Source organism: Miniopterus natalensis, chromosome 3, assembly GCF_054644295.1.
Source record: "Miniopterus natalensis isolate mMinNat1 chromosome 3, mMinNat1.hap1, whole genome shotgun sequence".
NCBI lineage: Eukaryota > Metazoa > Chordata > Mammalia > Chiroptera > Miniopteridae > Miniopterus > Miniopterus natalensis.
This window is the reverse complement of record NC_142083.1, coordinates 9,818,300-9,841,099: the sequence shown is the minus strand read 5'-3', so window position 1 is coordinate 9,841,099 and position 22,800 is coordinate 9,818,300. Positions and strand designations below refer to the sequence as shown.

Genomic DNA, 22,800 nt, shown 5'->3' with positions numbered 1-22,800 from the left:
TTATGTTATTGCTCTGGCCATTCAAAGATGCCCTCTCCACCCCATCCATTAAAAAAACACACCTAAAAAATAAATAATGAACAGAGAACGTTACTAGAGTATGTCTTATTTCATGGAGCAGACATGTGGCTAAAATGCTTCCAAGATACATATTTTCTTTTATCTCTAATATCACATTCTTTATAAAATTAGTATTGTGATTTTTCTATGAAACAAAGATAACATAATTTAGTGAAATTTATTGTCATCCAAATGAACAGATTATAAAATGTGAATTTTTTATAACATTTGAAAAAGAACTAATAAAAAGTTAAATATGTGAACAGATGAAGTTTGAAAAATTAATGAGGACTTAACTGAATATAATGTAATGCATCATAATGAAAATACAATTCATGGTAGGAAGAAAAATAAATAACTTTCTTCATATGATTTTTGAAGTCATCCAAGAGACAACCTAATCTTCTACAGTATCTTTAGCTCTAATTGTATTACCATGTAATTAACAATCAGCCTTCAATGGTTGCTTCCTTCCAAAGTTGTCAATGGGTGTATGTATTGTAAGTAATAGCCCACATTTTTATTAATATTTTAATGTCAAATCATTTTCAAGTTGGATGCTTTAGGGGCAAAAAAAAAAATCATCTTCTTGTTATGAAATGTAAAATTTTGACTTTTATTTTGTAAAGTACTTATATTTTCATTTATCTAAGGCCTATATATAAACTTCTTTTCCAAAATACCACATTGGCAGATTATGTTGTTTGGAGCTGGGCTCCAAAGACAAACTCTGCAAATCACCCTTCGAAACAAACAGCAACCAAACAGTCCCTATAGGTAGGCACAGAGTATTTTGCTTTAATGTGGGGATAACAGCCCATCTCTGTAGGCGGTTTATGAGCTCAGACATTCACTCGCTTCTGGAGCAACTGTGGCAGTGGATGCACCACCATTTTACACCCTTCCCCAAACGCAATATTCTCAGCCATCTAGAAAGCATTGGCTCTATTCCCCAGGTTCTACAGGCTGGAATGAGAACTTCGAACCTCTTACTAAATGTGGTCCTAGTCCTCGGTTTAAAAATCGCACCAGAATGACAAGCAGCAGGAGTGCCTCTGAGGCCACTGCTAGGCACCTACCCATCCCTTAGAAGCATTTCAGGGGTGACGTGTTTCTAACGAATAAAACTTTATTAGATGCAATCCCCAAGCCACGAGGCTTTTAAGACTCTTCCAGATTTGGATAACTCTAAGGTGAGACATGTCAAACAGATCAGTCCCAACTCTTTTGGCAACAAACCTCCTTCAGAATTGCCATTGCATTCATGCCTGCTGTTCTGGGTGTGTGGGGACTCCTGGGATGGGAGATCTAACAGTTAAGCAGAGCCAACAGTAAAATGGTCCTAAAGTGTTGTCTGGTCACAACCTTGGTTCTAGTAGGACGTTACTGTTATTGTTCCTACAGTTTAAAGAATCATAATTTGGTGCCTCCAGGCCTTTTGAGGAAAATGTTCCTTATATTTGTGATATGCATTATTTATTATCATATAAATTTATGTATACATAATATGTATGTATATAATTTTTTCTATCATTTTATCTAAACTTTTAGAAATTGTGAAAGGAAAATTTTTCTGACATGTGTTATAATCATTAAGGAAGACTTTATTCAAGGAACCATTGGGGTTTTACAGTGGGGAGAACATAGAGGCTCATTCGTAAAACAGTAAGGAAAAGTGGGGATTCATAGCCAAGGCTGGAGCCGGTGGTTGGAAAATTACTAAGAAGTAATTGCGTCACAGGGAAGAGGGATTCTGGCTAAACTGGCTTAACAATATGCTTGCTGAAAGCAGGCCCAAGGGATCAGATACCCAAGGTGGGAGATGAGGAGATTTATCAGATATGAAGATGGGAGATTTCCCCTAATCTGACCCAGCAGGATTCTTGCTAAACTGAACTAAGGGAGCCAAGGACAGAGCTCATGGTGGGACCCCTGGGAGAAGAGGCCTCAGAGGAGCCTGACTCAGGGTTGGTCACAGTGAGAGTCTTTGTCAAAATGCAATTTAAAATTATTACCTGGAAAAAAAAATCTGACCAGAAAAAAGTTCATTAAATATCCATGTCTCAAAACAATGTGGAGAGATGAATTATCCTAATGGCTAGTTCTGCCACCATCACCATCAACAACAACAAATCACTGAGTGCTGGTGTCAGGCCCGATTGCAGGCCTGGCACTGAAGCAGGAGTGAGACAGATTCTGTGCTGCCCGGGCAGCCGGCGCAATGCAGCAACACCGGCGATCTGCAAATGGAAGACCACATTGCTGCCCTTAGAGCAAGATCCGCAACAGGTTTCTTCGGAAGACAAACAAGGAGAGAAATGGCCCCCTCCCATCCGTGTTCCTTCTCCGTCCGCCTTTCCAAGAGCCCTGGCTCAGCCCACAGCTCTTCCCGCCTGCGCCCCGCAGCGCGCCCCCTGCTCCCCGCCTCCCGGGCCCCTCGAGGCCCCGCCGCCCCCTCTCGCGGGAGCGGGCGCCCGCGCAGTGCAGTCATCCCGCCAGCAGGGGGCAGCGCAGGGTTTCCTGGGCTCCGCGCCCGGGCTCCGCGGCCCCTCTTCCCCTGGATACGCTTCCTTGGCAACAGGTTGCCCTTGGCGACGGGGGACGCGAGCCCGCGGGCCTGGTTTCCCGGCCGGCTGGCTGAGGCCGCGGTCGAACCATGTCGGAGATCTTGTGCCAGTGGCTCAACCAGGAGCTGAAGGTGTCCCAGACCGTGAGTGAGTGACGGCGCCGGGCGGGCGGGCGGGGCTGGAGGCGAAGCCCGCGCCGCCGAGGAGGCGGGCTGGCGCGAGCGGCGCGGGGGCCTGCGGGTGCGCAGCGCCCCGGCCCGCCCCGCGGCCCCCTGCCCTCGCCCGGGCTCCGCGGCGCCCCCCACCCCACCGTGCCCTCCCCGCGGGCCCAGCCCCGTGTCTGGCCTGCAGGGCAGCGAGGCGGGGAACGCGCAGCCTCGGGCAGCGCCCGCGCCCCCCAGACGCGGGTGCCCCGGGCCCCCGACGGCGCTTCCTCTGCGCGCGTTTCCTCCCGCGAACGAGACCCCGGTGCCGCTGTCCACGCCCGCCCGCGCCGGGAGGGGCGTGTGCGAAAGGGGTTCATGCAGAGTGTGCTGCCTGTTACACAGGTCACAGTTTCAGCCCCAAATTCACCAGCATTAGCTATTCCTGACTCCTTGCCCAAAGCGAATGTCATCCTAACCCGACTTCATCCCACCCCTGAAGCTGCCCCCCAGAGTCTTAAATCTCTCAGCCACCGAGGCGGGTTACACGCTGGCAGCGTCTGTGGCAGCCAGGGCATTGCTGCTGAGCCCTACCCCCCTCTCAGCTTCTTTCTGTTGTTTCAGCTGCAGGAGTTTATTTTTCAGCTGGTATTGTTTTTGCTGAAGGCAAGAGGCTTTCGGACCAAATCGTTTCAATCTCTTTTCCCAGAAACACCCTTGCTTAATACCAGCTTGCTACCTCTTACTGAATACTTGGGCACTTAGGAGGCGGTGTTAAGCCCTTTAAATACGGTTCTTATTTCATCCTAAAACAAAGAAAAATCCCTAAGAGACCTTGTCCCAGGTGTATAGATGAGTAAAAGGGACTGAGAGCTCAGGGATTCCTTCAGGGTCGCACAGGTAGATTTTGAAGTTAGATCTTTGACTTGTGCTCTTAGGCACGATATTGTATGTTAGAATTTATATTTAGGGAATATATTTTTAAATAACTCAGCTCCCCCAAATTTATTCATGTGAGCTCCTTTTAAATCATTGTTCAAGTTGAGGTCAGAAGAAACACAGAAATTCATCCACCCAGGCATGTTGTAACTTCACAGAGCATAACTTAATTCCTAGATGGTTAAGTATGAAAGGGGGGTTTATTAGTGTTTGTTTAGAAGTGATTCTGTCTATATATTACTTGCTGGGACAAAGAAAACAGCGTAAGAATATCATGTGAGTACATTTGCTTCCTTGATGAGGCTGGTACAGTACATGGAATGGTTCAGTCATTTTGGAGAGGCAAGGAAAGCCAGTTGATTTCTGGATAATTCTGAAAGGCAGAAGTCAGTCTGGATAAAGCATTTACTGAATTTTCTGTTGCCTGGACTACCCTGAATATCAGCAGTAAAGAAAACAAATTCCAGTGATTCTCAACTGAGAAGTTTCCCTCCACTTAATGGAAGAAGGTTTCTGGAGTCACTAGAAACTTGATTGGTCTCAACATATGACGATTCACACCTATGTTACTAAAGCTAAGGATCTTCAGTGAGTTACATTTAACCAGACCATTTCCCCTGGAAATGATGCTTACATGTGTATGTTCATGAAATGTCTTAGAGTACAAAAAAAGTTGCTCAAGCAATTATTTTTATAATGAAAAATAAGTAATGTAATGTTACTTAAGGATTTGCTGTAAAAATTTTTAGGAATGCTTCTTTATTTTCAAGAATAAACATTGCCTCTGCTTTACAAAACTCTTATGAAATCACCAGATGAGGAAACTAGCTTCAAAATATTCTCCATAAATAACTGAACATTTTCAATAATTGAGCAGAAGCCTTAGGATTCCATGTACTGTACCAATCAGATCCTTTATAAAGATGGACAACCATCTTTATAGTCCATGTTCTTTTGGATTCTGGGTGTGGCTATGTTGAAAATTTTGCAGTATACAAAATAGAAATAATAATCTCCATGTCTCAGTTTTACACCCTGAAAAGTTAGAATAAGAATTGCTATATATTTGGAGGGTATTAAATGAGGTTGCAAATGAAAAGTATCTATCATAGTTCCTAACATCTACTACATCAAGATACTAAAAAATATATTATTTCAACTATTTTTCTGTCTGTCCCTTTAGAATAATGCCTAGTATAGTACCCGTCACATAGTAGGGATTTAGTAAATCATTGTTTATTACATAGAAGTCTGTGAATGAGGCAAAAGTAGAGTATTGCTTTGGGCTGAACCTTATGGATTTGTTCATCTTGAGAAGTTCACCCTGGGAACTTTGAACCTCAGCTTCGTGATTTCAGAAGCTGCTTTGTTACTTTAGTAAACAAGGGTACCCATTTATCATGAGGAGGGGATAGAATAACCCATCCTGGCAATTGACAATGATGCACCATCTTAATGGGCTGGTGCACCTGGGAGAAGAGCAAATTTATAGATTAGATTGCTCATTGACAGTCAGAAATTAGATAGTATCACAAGAACTCTCAAGTTAAGCTAATATTTTATTTGCTTTACTTATCTGCTCTAGAGATATTGTATTTGCATAGCTGGGAAGGTTAGATTAGATTAGATCAGATTAGGTTGGATTCTGTTAGAGTCAGATTCCTTCCTCCACTCTCCTTCTTCTTTCCACCAGTTCATGAATAAACCCTACTGTTCATTGTTATTTTTAAGTGTCACTGCTACTACAGACGTTTCTGAAATTACAATATTTGTGTATTCTTTCATTACAGAAAATCTCTATTCTGAAGAAGTTTAATTAATATATCCAAAGATTACATGATATAGCTTACATGATATGTAAAAAATTAAATAGAGTTTTAAGAGAGATGCTGTGCTCCTTGCTAATTTTTTTGTATAAGTGGGTTTCACTTATTAAAATTAGGTGGCTAATTTTGTTCTTTTACATTAAATTTTAGTAATTTTTTTTAGAGAGTGATATTATTTATTATTTGTCCCAGAATTTAAGGGCTTTTTTTTATTTGCGTCCCCTTGTGCACTAACTTTGCTTTGTTGATTAGGTCTTATGTCAAGACTTTTTCAAAAGTATCAAATTTTATTTATTTTTTAAATATATCTTTATTGATTTCAGAGAGAGGAAGGAAGAGGGAGAGAGAGAGAAAGAAACAATCAATGATGAGAGAGTCATTGGTCAGCTGCCTCCTGCATGACCCTGACTGGGGATTGAGCCCTCAACCCGGGCATGTGCCGTGACAGGGAACCAAACCGCGATCTTCTGGATCCTAGGTCGTGCTCAACTGCTGAGCCATGCCAGCCAGGCTCAAATTTTATTTTTAAAGAGTAGATATTAAAATACTGTATAAAATGTTCCTCTCCACGGAAATCTTTAGTAAAAGATGAAATTTCTGTGATCTGAAGGGTTATACAGCTAGGTAGTGGCAAGTTAACAGTAGATTCTGAGTCTGCTGACTTAATTCATTCCTCTTATAATCTGGTGTCATTAAACCACATATTTTTCTCATGCTTCATCCCTCAGGGTCATTAGGAAATATATTGCTTCTCACGTAATACCACAGATTTTGATGTTTTCTAGCTAGCTCAGCAGTATTTCCCTTGATTAAGATGTCGCTTCCTTTGACTAGAAATTGAGACAGTAAATCTAATAACAGAAGGCTCTTTGTAAATAAATACTAAGATATGAAGTTTTAAGAAAGAATGTCACCCAAAATTTAAACCATTAAGGAAGATTATACTGAAGGAAAAGAAATGGTCAATCTCCTCTACCCAAGACCACAGTATAAACCTGTAGTTGAACCAAATCAGGTCTATTGACCTGTTGACAACGAGAGAGAACGCATGTCATAGGGGACTGTGGGGCATCTCAGTAAGAGGGTGTGAGAAAGGATTTAAAACAGTGAGTCTTCCATTAGTTGTTTTTTGAGGAGGGTCCAAGGAAGAGGTGCTTTGCTCTGAGCTGGACACTGTCAGAAGCACAGGCATCTCTGTCACTGGGTATCTTAATAAATCTTATTCAGGAAGTGGAGAGAGCAAAGCGCGCAAAGCTATGACTGGTGACAAAACAGCAGCCACTCATAACAGCCAGATTAGTGAACAGTGCTGTTTTTGTCTGAGTACAAACATGATTACAGAGGGATTTTGGTTTTGTTTTAATCCATCAGGGACGCAGAGTGGCCTTGTCTGGTGTTGGTGTGCTGTGAAATGATTATGTTCAGCAGGAGAATGTCAAGGCCTAGCCCTGAGGGCCTGGCCAGTTCCTAGGAACACCGAGGCCTGGTGGGGCAGGCCAGTTCCCTGTCTTCAGCAGCCACTCTTCTCTCTCTCAAATGAAAGCAAATTTGCTTCGCTTTTAAAATGGGGTTGGTAATGCAGGCTAGATCTTTGCTCTTCTATTAAGGGAGCAGTGGAGGCCGCTGCTTACAGACTCTTGTCTACGATTCCAAAATCCAAATATCTCTTTGTTCATTTGGTGGCAAAACTTGACCAGAAATGCTGTGATGCTATATTTAGTCTCCCACTGAAATGTTTTGCAGTAGAAATCAACTGTGTTTGATTACATGTATTTCTGGTGGGAGTGGTATAGCTTATCTGGCCCTAAGTGTCGGCCTGTATCTGAATTTAAGGACAATGTCAAATATTTGCTTTCCAAGTACTGAATTACCTTTTCATTAAGAATGTTTATACTGTAGTCATTGAGGATCTACTATTGAGCTTATGAAATGTCTAATTAATACAACTTGTTTTCTTAAACTGTAACAAAAATTATCACTGAGCATCTACTATATACCAGGAATAAAGCTAAGCTTACTTTGCATGCAATATCTCAATTGTGTCTCAAGCCAACTCTCATGAGGTAGAGCCCATCACTCCCCCTCTTTTAAAGATAGGCAACTGAGGTTATAGAGCTGCCCAAAGTAGAAGGCTTATCTTCATTATGTGCTTCTCTAGCTGGCTCCGGGCCATTTTGGTGGAGAAGCACATGGACCATCTCACCCGCTGTCCCTGCCTAACACAGACCTTTCATAAAGGCCCACATCAAAGATTTCAGCAAAATACGCTTTACTGATAAGGATCAGTCATGTGTTGTGAAAGACTGGAGGCGTGGTTGAGTTGTTGCCCACCAGCCTTATCTCAAATGCAAATCATTTTAGACTCAGCATGAAACTCATCCTTGGGTTCCCATGGTTTAGATTTTTCTCATAATTGTCACTACTCCTTGTTCTAGGGTCAACCCATGTCTTCTTTCCTGTGGGAAATTCCAATTGTTAGCTCCAATTAACTTATAGAAGGGTCTGTCATGAAATTAGTCATGCTATTCAGGAACACTAAGTGGGAAGAAAAATATGATAAACCAAATGAACTTCCCTTTGCTTTTGCTTTGCCCCTACTGTTTCTCTCCTCCCACCCCTCTTTCTTTCTCTCTGGCTTTTTACCCATCTTCTCATACTTTTTACTCTCTATATTCCTAGCTTATATATGTATTTTTGATCTTTTTCTTTTCTTGTCTAATTTCTTGCAAGTATTCTTCTTTCTTCTCCTTTATTTTTCCTATATCTTTCCCTGTGTTGCTTTTATTGGCTGCTGCAGCCTTTCCCACTGTTCCCTTTCAGTCTGTGCAGCACACAGTGAACCTGAAGTGTCTTATGCATACAAAACTGCAGGTAGATGTTTCTGTACTCGGTTATTTGTAGTAAGCTCCTTGACAATGAAATAATCAGTGTTTATTGTTGTTCTTTGACCCTTATATTCATAAATGCCTCTATTGTATCCATATCAGAATTCCCTTGTTAATATGACATGCCAATTCAAAGGAAGTAGATTGTGGTTTTGTTTTTCTAGTGACCTTTTTGGAGCAAACAGTTTGCTACAGACCATTTGCCTGCTACATTGAGAGTGATGGAGTCAGACATAGTTATTCCCCAGTTACTCATGAGCTAGACCTTAGTATTCCATCAACATGAACACAGGTCTAGTGAAACTCCAGCGGGGGGAGAGGAGGAATGAGACCCCCTGAATGCAACATAGTACCTGGGTGCAAAGCTATAGCTTTTTAGACTGTTAGTAGAAATCCATAGTCTGACTATGGCTCTTCAGAAAGCTAAGAGAAGGATGGGGGTGGGCGAGGGAAGAGAGAAGGGAAAAAGCAGAGAGAAGGAAGCAGCAGACAGAAGAGGGGCCAAGCACGTCCAGCGCAGCCCAGACGGCACAGCGAGGACAGTGGCGGCAGCTGAGACCAGGGAACAGCAGTGGTGGCAGCAATGGCGAGCCTTCGAGGAAAGGAGGCGGCCGCAGTGGCCCGGGAGGAGGAGGTGGCACGCCTCGGCCTTTGGAGGCTGCAGTAGCCGTGTGGATTTCAGTTGCTTCCGACAGCCACTGCTGTCTGATGCCAGAAGATACAGTCAATAGATGCTAATTCTGGGCAGTTCAGGAGCTCGTTCGGAGTAAATGGATCAATGGGAATCCTTGCCATCCTTTTTTCACTACTTTATTATTATGTTGGTTCAACCTGAGTATTGGGGTGTTATTAAGAGTGTAAATATTTTGAGAACAAAAATTAGGAAAGCTTTGGGCAAAATTGTGGGCTGGTGTCAGATACGCAAGAGTCTTATTCCTGTGATGATGTTGTGTAGTGTTCCAAGTGAGGTTTCTGTGCAGCGGCCTTTATGAAACAACTCCCTTCACCCACTGCAACCACACACCAAGCATCAGATCTACAAATCCAGCATTTCCTCATATTCAATCAGCCACCTTACTTTCAGGCAAATAGATAAAAGAGGACAATCTGGTATGAATGAGCATGTGACACTGCAGTGATATGTAGTATTTTGACTGCTATTGCTTAAAAGACCCTTATAGAAACATGTTGAAGATTTCTGCAGGATTTTGAAACCATGTGAGAGATGATGGCTTTGTCCTATGATAATATAATTTATGTATCAATTTTATATGTCACCCTTGAATACCATGTAACCCTATATCCTTCACTTCATAAGAAAAATACAAGTGACCCCAAACTAAGGACATTTTTAAAAAAAGAAAATTCTATTTAACATTTCATTTTCTTTTTTTCTGCACTTATCCTTAGGTACCTCCTATGTGGCAGGCATGGTATTAAGCAATTCTCCATTATCTCTAATCTTTAAAATAGTTCTCCAAGATAGGTATAGATATGTTCTCCATGATCTAGAGATAGGAAACTCAAGAAATACACAGCTACTAAGGAGCAGAGCCAAGATTTCAACATAGATGTCTCTGGCTCCAAAGTCTGTTTTCCTCTGGGCTATTTCCATTGTTGCACAGAACAGCAACTGGACCAGAGTAACCCCCCAAAGTACCAAGGAAGAGCTTGACTATGTCCAGTGGGCTTTATTTAAGAAGGTGCAGATACCTTCTGTAAAATTTCCATTGTAAAAAGGTTAAAATTAAGTCTTAATTATTGTTTGAAAAAGTTAGATTGCCCCTCCCTTGGCCAGAATACTGTGCTACCATCATCCGCAGGTTGTATTGATAACTAAGGTATTACAATGCAATCTTATAAGGTTGGTTTTTATATATAAGGTGATAAATTTTATTGGTTGTTTTAATTTAATTAGAAGTTGTCTTTTCTGTGAACATTTCATATGGCATCAAGTATTGATATATATTTATACAAGAATTTTTGGAAGACATCCACTATTGAACCTCAATTTTTTTATTTGGTTATTAGAAGATGTTTCTAGAAGTATTTTTATGGAATTTTGAGTTCAAATTAAATTATGGCGTTTTACTCTATGAATACATAATTAAAATCTATAAACTCTATGTGCAACTTACTTCCTTTTTCATCCCTATGTTTAAATTCAGGTCCCAAGTCATTTGCAAAAGCATTTTCCAGTGGCTATCTGATTGGAGAAGTTCTACACAAATATGAACTTCAGGATGATTTTTCAGAATTTTCAGAAAGCAGGTTAGTGAGACTAATTCTTACTTTAAGAAGGTCAGTTCCTTTGGCATTTTGATGGCTTTAGCCTCCAACATTAACTTTTAAGAATCAATCTCAAGGTCCCTTTTAAAAGCTAAACCAGCCAAGAGTACCTTTGGTGCGGGACTTGTCTCTTCTTCTGTGCTAGTGATGTATGCAGTTGGGATGTCTCTGCATCCTTGTCAACACTCGTCTGTTGCCCGTCTTTTTTATTATAGCCATCGAGTGGGTTTGGACAAACATGTAATGACGTGAATCTACCACTATAGTGTCAAACAGAATATTGTCACTGCCCCCAAATCCTCTGTACTCCTTCTACTCACCCCTCCTTTACCTCAACCCTTGGCAACCACTGACGTTTTCACTGTCTCCGTGTTTTCGTCTTTTCTAAAATGTCATGTACTTGGAATCATACTGTATATGGCCTTTTGAGACTGGCTTCTTTCACTTAGTAATATATATTTAAGGCCCCTCCACATCTTCTCATGGCTTGATTGCCTATTTATTCTCAGTGATGAATAATATTCCATGCCTGGCTGTACCACAGTTTATTTATCCATTCACCTACAGGAGGGCATCTCGATTGCTTTCAGCTTTTAGCAATTATGAATAAAACTGCTGTAAACATCCATGTGCAGGTTTTTGTGTGGACATAAGCTTTCAGTTCTTTTGGGTAAGTACTAAGGATCAATATTGTAAGGTTCTTTGCCTATTTTTAAATATTTTTGAGGAGATTCAAATTTGTCCTCTTGGATGGCTGCTGGGTTTTACAGCCTCTACTGTTGCAAGGCCGCTGGGCTCTAAGGCTACCATGGAACTGGCAGAAGGGAATGGAGATGGGCAAGTTAAAATGACTAAGAGCTCTCTCTGCTTACTGAGATTAAGTTTTCTGTTCTTGGTGTTAAATAAATGCCCCTTGGGTTGTTACAAGCCTTCGGCTGATTTCTAGAGTTATGAAAAAGTTGGTGAATGAACCAGTCTCATGCCAGGAACAGGGCTTGGCAAACTGAGCCAAGGGTAGCTTTCCCATCTGTGCCCACCTTTGGCATCATCATGTGTAACAGCCCTGCTTTTCCCACTGCAAAGGACTGACTTTATTTCTCATTGAGAGTCATCACAATCCTGAAGATGGGGAGGGGACCTACTTATCCTGACAACCAAATACTATCTACCTTTAGTTCTTGCAACAACACGCTTTTTTTTCTCCTCAGGGCAAACAGTCTTTTAAAAAAGGCAAGTATCAGTAAATCCATGGCTATGACCTTTGTAATAGTATATTTGGTGGGGAAAGAATCCTTCTTTGTTAAAACCTATTTTTTGGGAAGCTGTCTAGTGCCAGAGCCCAGGATTTGGGAATTTTGTCTAATATTTTAGTTTCTTTAAACTGTAAACAGAAAGTGAGTATATGTTGCTAATAACTAAGTTATTTGCCTTGGAAATTACTGAACCCTAAGAATAATTCATCTAACTCTGAAAGAATTGTGTTTTAGAATATTTTTAGTCCATCTCAAAGGGTAGAAAATTAACAGATTAGTTAAAAGAATGAGAAGTAGAGAAGCACAGATATCCCTGGGAAGGCAGCCTCTGCTTAGTTTGTAAGGTGTATTTCCTCATGGGGTGGCAAGGAGAGAAGACAGGCAATTCCTTGGCAAATTAGAGCTGCAAGCAGGGAGGGAGAAGACTTTTCCCAGAATACATTTTTTATTCCTTAGAGTCATCACTTACATCACATACTCTGTCTCCAGAGCAAAGATGTCCCAGTGGTTTCTCTGTGTTCAAAAACAGCTGTTGATTATCATGGTGTACTGACTGAGCACACGCTGTAACAAGAGTGAACTTCCAGCAATTTACAGACCAGTTATGTTCCCAAAGTGTTGAATGGTTGGAAATGTGGGATATATATTAAATGCTTCCAAAGAAAAGAACTGTTCTACCTTGATACTTTGGTCGGTCCACAAGAGCTATTTTAAAGCCTGATGTGTGACTAACCCATAATATTAGCAGGCTTGCATTGCATTCATAAGAGGACGGAAAGTGCCTTTCACTTTTATTGGGTGCAGGGCTCCGTTTTGTTGAAATCTGGACATGAATAGTGTTGGCTTTTGGATTCTACCTCCTGAATTATGTTGCTTCTAACCTCTGCAGCCTAATTCTACCTCCTGAATTATGTTGCTTCCAACCTCTGGGCCAGGTCAAAGCTCTGACAATTGGTCCTCAGGCCATATCTTTCCAAATATGTGTAGTGGCCTAGGTGTGCTGGACTCCTAGGATAGAAGGGCATGATAGGGGAAAAGGGGTTTAAGGTACCTGTCCAAGGACTGTAACCACCAGGCATTGACCTGACTGCCCTCGTTCCCAGTCGTACCCTTTAAAATGTGTCTGCTTTACCCTAATCCTTTTAGGCAAATGTTTGTCATCTCAAACTGTAAAGTCACTTGTCAGAGAACAAATAGCAAAACTGGTCCCTGAGAAGACCTAAAAAAAATGTTTACTCTTATTGTTGGTAAGATTTCCTGGTAGCATTCATTATCTCTTCTCATCCCCTGGAAGATCTGTGTCTCTTATTAATTGAAAATATTACAAAGTTGGGTTGATGTAGTATGATACCCTAATATTTCTGTTAAATAGTAATAGTAAGTAGAGGAAGTACAACAGTAAGTTACACCACATAACTGGAAAAGGAATTCAAGGCATGTGTCACTATTTTTGTTGACATTGGTCTTTCCATGATACTGGCTCCTTATTTATATTTAGAAATCAGTTGTGTATTTTCCTAGACCCACCTCCTTTTAAAGATAGGTTTTTAACTTGAAGTTAATGGGTACCTTTGGGCTAGATTTTAGGAGATTCACCAACACCCCCAAAATGGTATACATATTTTGTGTATTTGTGTGGATGTGTGTGTGTTTTTTCCTATGGAAAAGGTTCCATAGGTCTCATCAGATTTTCAGTGGTATATGTGATTTTTTAAAAAAAGAATTTTGGAACCACTACTTGAGAACAACCTCTTGAGAAGCAGTATACTAGGAATAGTATATAAAGTTTAAGTGCTAAGAGATCTCTATAAGCTTCTAAAATTTTAATTGAGATTGTTGAAGGTTATAATATCTGCCCCAAATAATTTTATGGCCCAAAATGAAGTTATTGAGTGAGTGACCCTCAATATTAGAAATTCTGCCAAATACATGGCAACTCCCTCTATTCTAAGGTATCATGGCGGGGGGTGGGGTGGGATAGGATTTTAACCTATATTCAAGAATATTCAGTATATTTTTTTCTATTAAGGAATGTCACTGAATGTTTGGGAGGTAAAAGTAAAGAGAAAATAGCCAGTGGTTAAAATTGATATTTATATCTAGGTGGATCATATAGAGACACAAGAGTTGAAAATGCTTCTAACATCTTTTGCTTTATTTCTATGATTGGATTCAAAGGCTCATTAGCAGCCCTAGATCATCTGAGATTTCTGTTCCAACAGAAATTGTACCTCAATTTATCACTATTTGTTTACTTATCTAGGGCAGGCACTATGTGTTATTCATCTTTGTAGAAATTTAATGCATTTGTAAATTTACGTACATTTATTTACATATTATTTACCTGATAAATTTAATGAATAAACAAATCCTTGGTTTATAATGGGTTTTCAATACATGTTTGTTAGTTGAAACAGTAAATTAATAAATGAATGAAATAATGAATTTCTTATAACATGTGAGCCTAATTTGATAATAGGTGACTCCAAAATATATATAACTTTTAATTAGAAAGTTTTCACGGATTCTTAAAGTAGTAATATAAACTGTAAAGTGAAGATGACACAACTAATTTGATTGATAGCTAACATTACTTAATTAAATGTTCTTGACAGTGCCCAAGAAGAGCACTGATAGAGTTGTCAGTGCAGTATTTAAGCTATTTTCAGACTCTAGTAATAATACCATTTAAAGAAATGGACATTTAATTTGCTGGTTTGACCTCTGAATGAAGTATTTTTTAAAACCATAGTTTAATTTTTCCGTTTAGAAGAAGGAATTTAGTTATCTGGTTTTGTATTGACTTCTTGTAGAAATTCTAGCATCTGTTTTAGCAAGAAAGTGTATAAAATTAGCAAGTTTTAGTTTAGCTATTGAAGAGAAATAAATGCATAAAATTCAAGACAGTATAAGAGCTCACTGTGTTTATGTGGTTGAGTGGTTTTAGAGAGGAATGATATGTTTAAAAGAACATGGGATAATTTGGACTATCAGACCATGATAGTATCTCTGATATTTGTTTTTAATATATAAATATGTAAAATATTTTAATGTCTAGTGTTTCAAGTGCCAAACTGAATAATTTTTCTCGCTTGGAGCCAACACTTCACCTTCTGGGTGTGCAGTTTGATCAGAAAGTGGCTAGCAACATCATCACAGAAAAGCCTGGGGCAGCAACGAAACTTCTATACGAATTGTACACTGCTCTTCAGAAAAAGAAGAAAAGTGGACTGACTGGGGCAGAAATGCAAACCATGCAGCCCCTGACCACTATGAGACTTCAGAACATGAAAAGTGAGGCTTTCCGAGATGTAAGTACAGAAAGAAACATGAGCTTATCACAGTATAGAACCTGGTAGAGAGAAATGACAGTGATGCAGTTCTCAGAGAAGCCCCATTGGGTATATGTGTCCCTTATATGATTGGCCATACTCGGGTTTTATCAATGCATTTTTCCAGTTTGATGTCTCCCTCCATGCTGTCCACATTTCCAATAGCTTATCAAATTCTGTTTGTTTCTAATTCCTAGTACTTTTATGCCTGCTTCTCTCTTTCCAGTTGTACCCTTATCATATCTGCTTATGAACCTACTAGCATGTCTCCTGAGCTTTAGGCTTTGTAGTAGACGAGTCTTCCTTAAATTCCACTTTCACTAGGTTGTTCTTTTGCTTACAAACCTTCTGTCTTACATATATCCTGTCTCCTAATTTAGGCTGACATACAACAGCTTTCACTAAATGTTCTCAACCTGTCTTGTTAACTTTATTTCTTTATAGTCCTCAGCATAGTCTTCCTTCTACATTGGTTGACAGCCTGTCCTTGAATGGGACTTGCATATTCCTGCTCTTCCCTTTCTCTCAGCCAAGCTCATTCTTCTCATCTCTCCTTGTCTCCCCAACTTTTCTCCATCTACTTTTGTGCAACATTCACAGTACACATGGGCTTTTCACATGAACCTCCTTGGGCACAGGTAATTCTTACTCTGGTGATAACCTTCTCTTCCTAATATGTCTGCTGACTTTCAATATTTATTTGTCTTATGGCCTCATAAGATTTTAGTTCCTCAAATTCAAGGAGTATGCCTAGTACCATGCTTTAAACATTGCAAATACTCATTAAATGTGTTTTGATAAATTAATATAACTCCTTAGTTAATAATTCTCTCCAATTCCTGTGCTATTTCCTTATGGTCAGAGAAGGGCATTAACTTTTCCAGGTCTCTAGGATAATGGAGGGCGGGCGGGGTGCTGCACTGATGCAATGCACTAAGTAGAAATGGAAGTAATTAAAATTTTAAATTTAATTATGAAGCAACATTGACATAATAGATGTGAGGGACAATTCTACTTTGAGCTTTGTTTGTTCTGAATGGACATCCTTACAAGCCTGGTTGCAGAATGAACTCAGGACTCATAGAGGGCTAGAAACTAGATTAGGCTTAAGGCTGAATAACTTAATATTGCATTTTGCCTTCTTCACTTGCAAACTGATTAACTTTAGGCCAGTCCGTAGAACAGTTTTAATGATCCCAACTGTAAAAACAATGATGATTATCTCCATCTGCCTCAGAGTTAGGGTTTTTTGTAGCTTCAAGAAGATAATACACAAGACAATTCTATGTAAAGTATAACATAGGCATCAGTAACAAATGCTACAGAGTTGGGTAGATGAAACCAAACAAGAGACCGTTGAGTTTCATGTTGGCCATGGGTGACCTACCAGAGTCAGTCAAATTATTCATTGAAAAAATATTTGTTGGGCTCCTACTTTATGCCAGGCACTTGCACAATGAACCCCAGTCCTCTTAGAGCTTACATTTTAGGGAGAGAGAAATGTTTCAGCAGAGTGGTGTAAATTACAGTGAGTTAAGGAGTAAATTGGAGATGAGAAAGGAGGGAGAATAAACTCTTCTTTCAAGAAATTTGAAGGTGAAGGAGAAGAGAAAATAACAATAGCTGTGGGAAAGAAGCTCAAGGGAAATATAAGATTGGTTTTTTTTGTGGATATAAATATTGGAACAACCTGCTGGTTAAGTAAAAGAATCAGTGGCAGGAGGTGACTGGTGTGAGGATGAAGTGGAAGGAGATCTTCTGGGAGGAAAAAAGGAGGAATGAGGCAGTGGTTCAAATGGAGTAGAAATGGCATTCTTTAATACCAGATGGAGGAAGATAGGGGTGTTTGTTACATAGTAATATTAAAATTCATTGAACATACATAGTGAGGTGCCAAGCCCTATTCCAGATGCTTTATATATATTAACCTCACTTGATATTTTTTTGCATCAGTCCTACGAAACAGGTATTTTTTTCTATTCCCAGTTTGCAGACGATGAAACTGAGGTAGGGAGGTTAGGTAACTTGCCCAACTTTATGAAGCTAGTAGCTGAAACTCAGCCTTAAGCAATCTGACTCTAGAAGCCACACACTTAACAGTAGGCTATCTGGTATGTCAGTGGGTATTTCCTGGCTGGGGGGAAAAGCAAGAATTAAGTTGAAGATATAGGTATGTGTTGAAGTGGAAAGGTAGGATATTCAAGGACCTTTCATTTTTGTTGTCCCTGTGGCGATGGAAGCCAGTCTATTTTTCAGAGAGAGAAGAGCCTGAAGGTGTGGAAGGGCTTAAAGTCAGCTCAGAGGTCCTTAATCGTTCTCCTAAGTGCCAGTATCTACTGAAGCAATGTTAGAAGGACCAAAAATGGTTTAAGCAATAGTGTCATCTTTTTTGTTGTTGTTAGTAAGTCTTCAGCTTCAAAGGAGATTACTTCTGAATATAAAAGTTTTAGTTAAGTACATTGTCCATCATCCCACTTTATAATCACCTTTAGAATTTTATTTTCTTGTAATATTGCATTCTCCAGTGGCCTGGAAATTTTAATGTTTTCTCACTTGTTACTAGGCAGTGGCTCAAATAACAGAAATAATCTGGCTTATTATATTATCTTTTACTTGTTGATATTGGTTTTATAAAATTTTTTTATAAAAATATATTTCTAAGAATTTAAATACCATTTACTAAAAATTTAACTCAGGACAAAAAATTTACTATAAAACTATGTATAAGATTATTTTGTAAAAAGGAATTCAAATCATATTTTTGTATTCTCCTTATATCAATTAAGGATGTGAGTAATTAGTATGGGGTTTAAAATTATTTTAACAACCAATGCTAGTATTTTATAGAAATTTTATTTTGAAGACAAATTTTATATGTGCTTATAACAATGATATACTCTTTATTCTTTCATAACGGCATCTTTTAAAATGCTTTCTTCATTTAGAGACTTAGAAACCTGATACCACGTCAAACTGATTTCAATCTGATGCGGGTTACACACAGGTTTCAAGAAAAATATGTACACATGAAAGAAGATGTTGTCCGAATGCATTTTGAGAAACTTGAAAAATTTCAAAAACTCAAGGAAGAACAAAGATGTTTTAATATTGAAAAGGTTTTATAGAACAATTTTAACAGAAACTCATTAGTGCATAGTATACTGTGTGAGATGGATGCCTAAAGTACACATTGCATAAGCATTTCTGTAGCACAAGTTGCCCGTTGCTCTGCCTTGCTCTCTCCTCTCTCTCCTTCCCCTTCCCCTTCTCTCCAGCCCCACTCCTGCTCACTGTCACCTGCCCTCCTGGCTAAGAAACAAGAACTGCCAATTCTCGGGATGTCAGGACAGCTTGATCTCTTTTTAAGTTGTCTGGTAGAAATCAATGAGTCAGATGCATTAGTGATGGGGTGGGGTGCTACTGGCTACTCCAGCTAAGGTTGCGACCATTGTCACCACTGAGGGAGACAGAGTGGGCATTTCCCTCTGTGTCTTCCTTCTTTTGCAACTCCTTGATCTTCTTATCCTGCCCCATTTCTCTCTTCCTAGCAATGTCGCTTGCTTCCCTGTCCAGCCCCCTTAAACCTCTCTTAACGTCTTCCTGACCCTTCTGGCTTTTACTAACTCCCCGCTGCTTCTCATATTTCTCTGAAAGTCTTTTATGATGTCCTGTGCCATTAAGGACAGGAGAGGACAATGATGTGTGGAATCATTAAAGACTTTTAAGAGAATTTCAGGTGTCCGCGTGTATGAAATGTGTAAACTGCAGGCAAAAGAATTATAGTTCTTCTCATTGCATGTAAGTTACTTCATATAAATTTGTATATTTAGAATGATAAGAAATTAACATACCCTGAATATAGTCAGCTCCTCATGAGGAGGGAGGGAAAGATGAGAGACCAACTCTGGAAGGTCTTATGATCGCATTATTTGCCACAGAGTGGGTAAAATGTTGGGCTTCCCTGGGCGTTTCATGGTAAGGAGACAGGCACTCTTAGTGTTTAAGGTGAGATGGGGTGCTGGGACTCGATATGGGACCAGCCTGCCCAGCTCCGATGTGCCAAGCCTACTGCAGAAAGTCTCCAAAGAAAGTTGGGGGGGGGATATGATACCATTAGATATTCTGAAATAAATTATTATGTTAAAAATGATAAGCAAACAGGAAAAAAGGGAGAGCCTATCTCCTTGTGGTTTTCTTAAGAAGAAAAAGATGAACCTATTGAGGTTAAATAACAATTCACATTTTAGAAAATGAACTGAGGAAAATTTTAAAATTATTTATAATTTCTGGCTTTTTAATGGTGAATTGATATTTTTTATCTTTGGATGTAGATATTAATGATCTTATTAGTTCTAATATAATGCTTTACTAGTAAATTCATGGTGAATTTCACATTACCTCTTAAATCATTTATTTGTAAAATATTTTATTTGATTTTCACTGTATTTTTTCATTATGCCTTCTGCTTATATTCTCCTTAAAATAATTATTGCCTACCTAGAGAAAAGATGGTTCAATAATGATACCACGTAACTTAGTTCAGTATTTTATGAACTTATTTAAGTGTGACTGAGTCTTGGGGAACATTGTCATTTCTGTTGGGTTCCCAGGAGCCCTCCTAGAGCCCATCCCCTACCCTGAATTCTGTCTTCAAAATGCTCTCTTCCCGTTACTGGGCAGGCCGTGACGGTGGCACTGGGACCCCTTTACATTCCTTTTAGTATCAGCACCCAGAATGAAAATACACACATTTGATTGGCGTAACTTGGGGACTCCAAAACTGGGCTTTGTAACATTGTACAGTGGTGACACCTAGCCCATCGGTTAATTGATGAGTTATGAAAATTTCCATGGGAAAGTGTATGTGTGTGTGTATACATGAGTGTATAACATTGCGCAGTGTTTTGATGAACTGAATCACTAAACTGATGTGTGTGGGATATCCAGCAACGCTTGAGCAGAAGACGACAGAATGAGATAATGGCCAAGATCCAGGCAGCTATCATACAGATCCCCAAACCCGCATCAAATCGTACCCTGAAAGCGCTCGAGGCCCACAGAATGACGAAGAAGAAAAAGGAGGCAGAGGTCAGTGGTGGTTCTTTAATACTGTGTCGTGTTCACCTTAATGAAAGAATGACCTTTCCCTCAAACATTTAGAGAGGCTTCCCAAAACTGCTCACTTTCTTTTCAGATGATTTCTGGCATTGTCCCTTCTCATTAAAACTCTTCCGCTATATGCATATTCAATCCATTTTATACTGTTATTTGTTCAGACACAGAGAATGCAGATTTAGGCCAGGGATGACAAACTCCTGTTAAATGACAGCACCTGCGTGGCCGCCTGTGTTGAGGGTCCTGTGGTCACTAACAAACTAGGCCCTAATGGGTGCTGTTATAGGGGACGTAGGGGCCGGTTGAGGTGCACATACCATGTGTCCATTCCTGCTCTGTGCTGTTACGCAGTTTCTCCTCACATGCTGCACTGTTTTTCTATGAATCCTAGAACTGTTAAGTGATTTGCTTGTTATCAGTATATTTAAATTTAAGCTACCTACACAAGTGATGTTTTGCTAGACTGTACCAGTGGTTAGTCATTCCACAGGATACAACCTGACTCTGTTTCACGGGGAACAGCCCTACATTGCGATACAACCTCCTGCAGCCTGCGTTGCGTACCACTGCAGTAATGTCAATGGTATTCTCTCCCATGACCTAAGAAAAAGATTAATAGCTACCATTTATTGAGCATCTGCTTTATGTCAGGTTGGATTGGACATTTCACGTTATCTTTAATTTATAAATAACTCTCTAAGTAGGGTAGTATTCTTCCCATTCTGTAGATAAAGAAACAGGAACTCAGAAAGCTGACACACTCTACCCAAGTTCACAGTGCTGGTCAAGTAGAGACTGACAGGTCTCTGATTCCTAAAGTCATTGAATTTTATATTATTCTACACTTATTTTATTTTATTTTTTTCTAAAGCAAAGAAAGGAGTGTGGCAGTTCTTTTAATGAGCTGTTAAATGTCTCCTTCCTATGCTTAGATTCCAAAAAATATTACCCACAGAGGTTTTCTTCTGACCCCATTTTAGTAAAGTACATAATTCTTATATTTCCCAGAGTTGGTTAAATTTTATTAAGAAGTGTCGTAGATAGAGGATGAACTAAAATTAATTTTCAGAGAGCAAATTAATAGTATAGATAAGGTTGCATGAGAAATGTTTAAAACACCTGAGACAGTGATTTTTTAAATAAATATTTGTATCCAAAAATGCTTATTCTCATTTAAAAGAATTGCAGTTAAAAATGCCAACTATACTTGAATAACATTTTTTTTTTAAAGTAAAAAACTTATACCCTAACTCTTTGATAATCTTTATTCTTATTAAATTCCCTTTGATGTACTATCAGAGTTAAAACTGTGAACTAAATGATTCAGGTTAGGCAATTTTCACATTCTTTTAAGTATATTCAGCCTAGAGAAGGAACAAATCAGAATTATAAAAATATGCCAGAGTGCAGCTCTTCCTCTCACTTCCTCATTAGCTTGAATTAGTAGTGCATATCACCTTATAAACTTGAATAAGTAGGGTAAGTCAAGATTTTCAGTGATGTGTAGAGGCAGGAAACTGATAACTGAATTTTTTTTAAAGGATGTGGCCAATGAGATTAAGAAGTTTGAAGCGCTGCTGAAAAAGGACCTCCAGGCGAAAGAAAGGTGGGGTGTGAATGTTTTAATCATCACAAAGCTTCGTTCCTTTTTACCTGTAAGTTTTGAATATTTAGTAATAGTGTACCTGGAATAGCTGTTCCAAAGATCTTTCCATTTTGTAGAATCTTCCTTAAGAGAGGGTATGAAAGAAGATAAATCACCCGAAGTTCAGATTAATGGTTCATTAACAACTTCTGTAAAGTTCAAGAGAGAAAGCGGCTCTTACGATGCCAAGTTAAATTCTTTTTCTGCTCTCTGCTTACTCTTCTGTGTTCGCACACATTTTATAAACATTCGCTAATATGGTTTCCAGTTTAAATTTGTCACAGTAAACCCTTTCTTAGACCAGTTGGCTTCTCTCCTGTAACATCCTCAGCACTTAGTACAAGGATTCAATACAGAGTTGTTGAGTCAGTTGTTGACCAAATGTAACTAAGTTCAGCGAATTGATTACAAAAAGTTAATGGGCTTCATTTGCCCAAAGATAAAGATCTCCTACTGGGAGTCACTGACTCACAGAAAATAATTGGTTAAGGTCCACACAAATAGGAGTGACTTGAGGTGGTGGTTTTTTCATGGAAACTACCAAACTCTACTCATTTACAATTTATAGAATATGAAATAAATTTTTGTCAAAGAAGAAAGACACATACTTCAGTTCCATATTAATATATCTGAGGGAAGGGGGCTGTCAAATGAAGAGGAATACAAAAAAGCTAGAAAAAGCCAGGCGAGGAAGTCAGGTGTGGCCGGAAAGTAAAGCCAAAGGAAGAATGCATGCAGTGTCTTTC

The 22,800-nt window shown here is 39.3% G+C and overlaps 1 protein-coding gene across 1 annotated transcript in view; it reads left to right on the top strand.

The window, feature by feature from the left end:
- The first annotated feature begins 2,716 nt into the window (after positions 1 to 2,716).
- SPEF2 (sperm flagellar and cilia associated 2) overlaps positions 2,717 to 22,800 on the top strand; it is a 126,603-nt gene continuing 106,519 nt past the window's right edge. Inside the window, 6 exon segments of the mRNA XM_016224536.2 lie at positions 2,717 to 2,774; positions 10,589 to 10,691; positions 15,021 to 15,273; positions 18,240 to 18,410; positions 20,242 to 20,382; positions 21,951 to 22,015. Of these exon segments, the coding sequence (XP_016080022.2) occupies positions 2,717 to 2,774; positions 10,589 to 10,691; positions 15,021 to 15,273; positions 18,240 to 18,410; positions 20,242 to 20,382; positions 21,951 to 22,015 (791 nt within the window).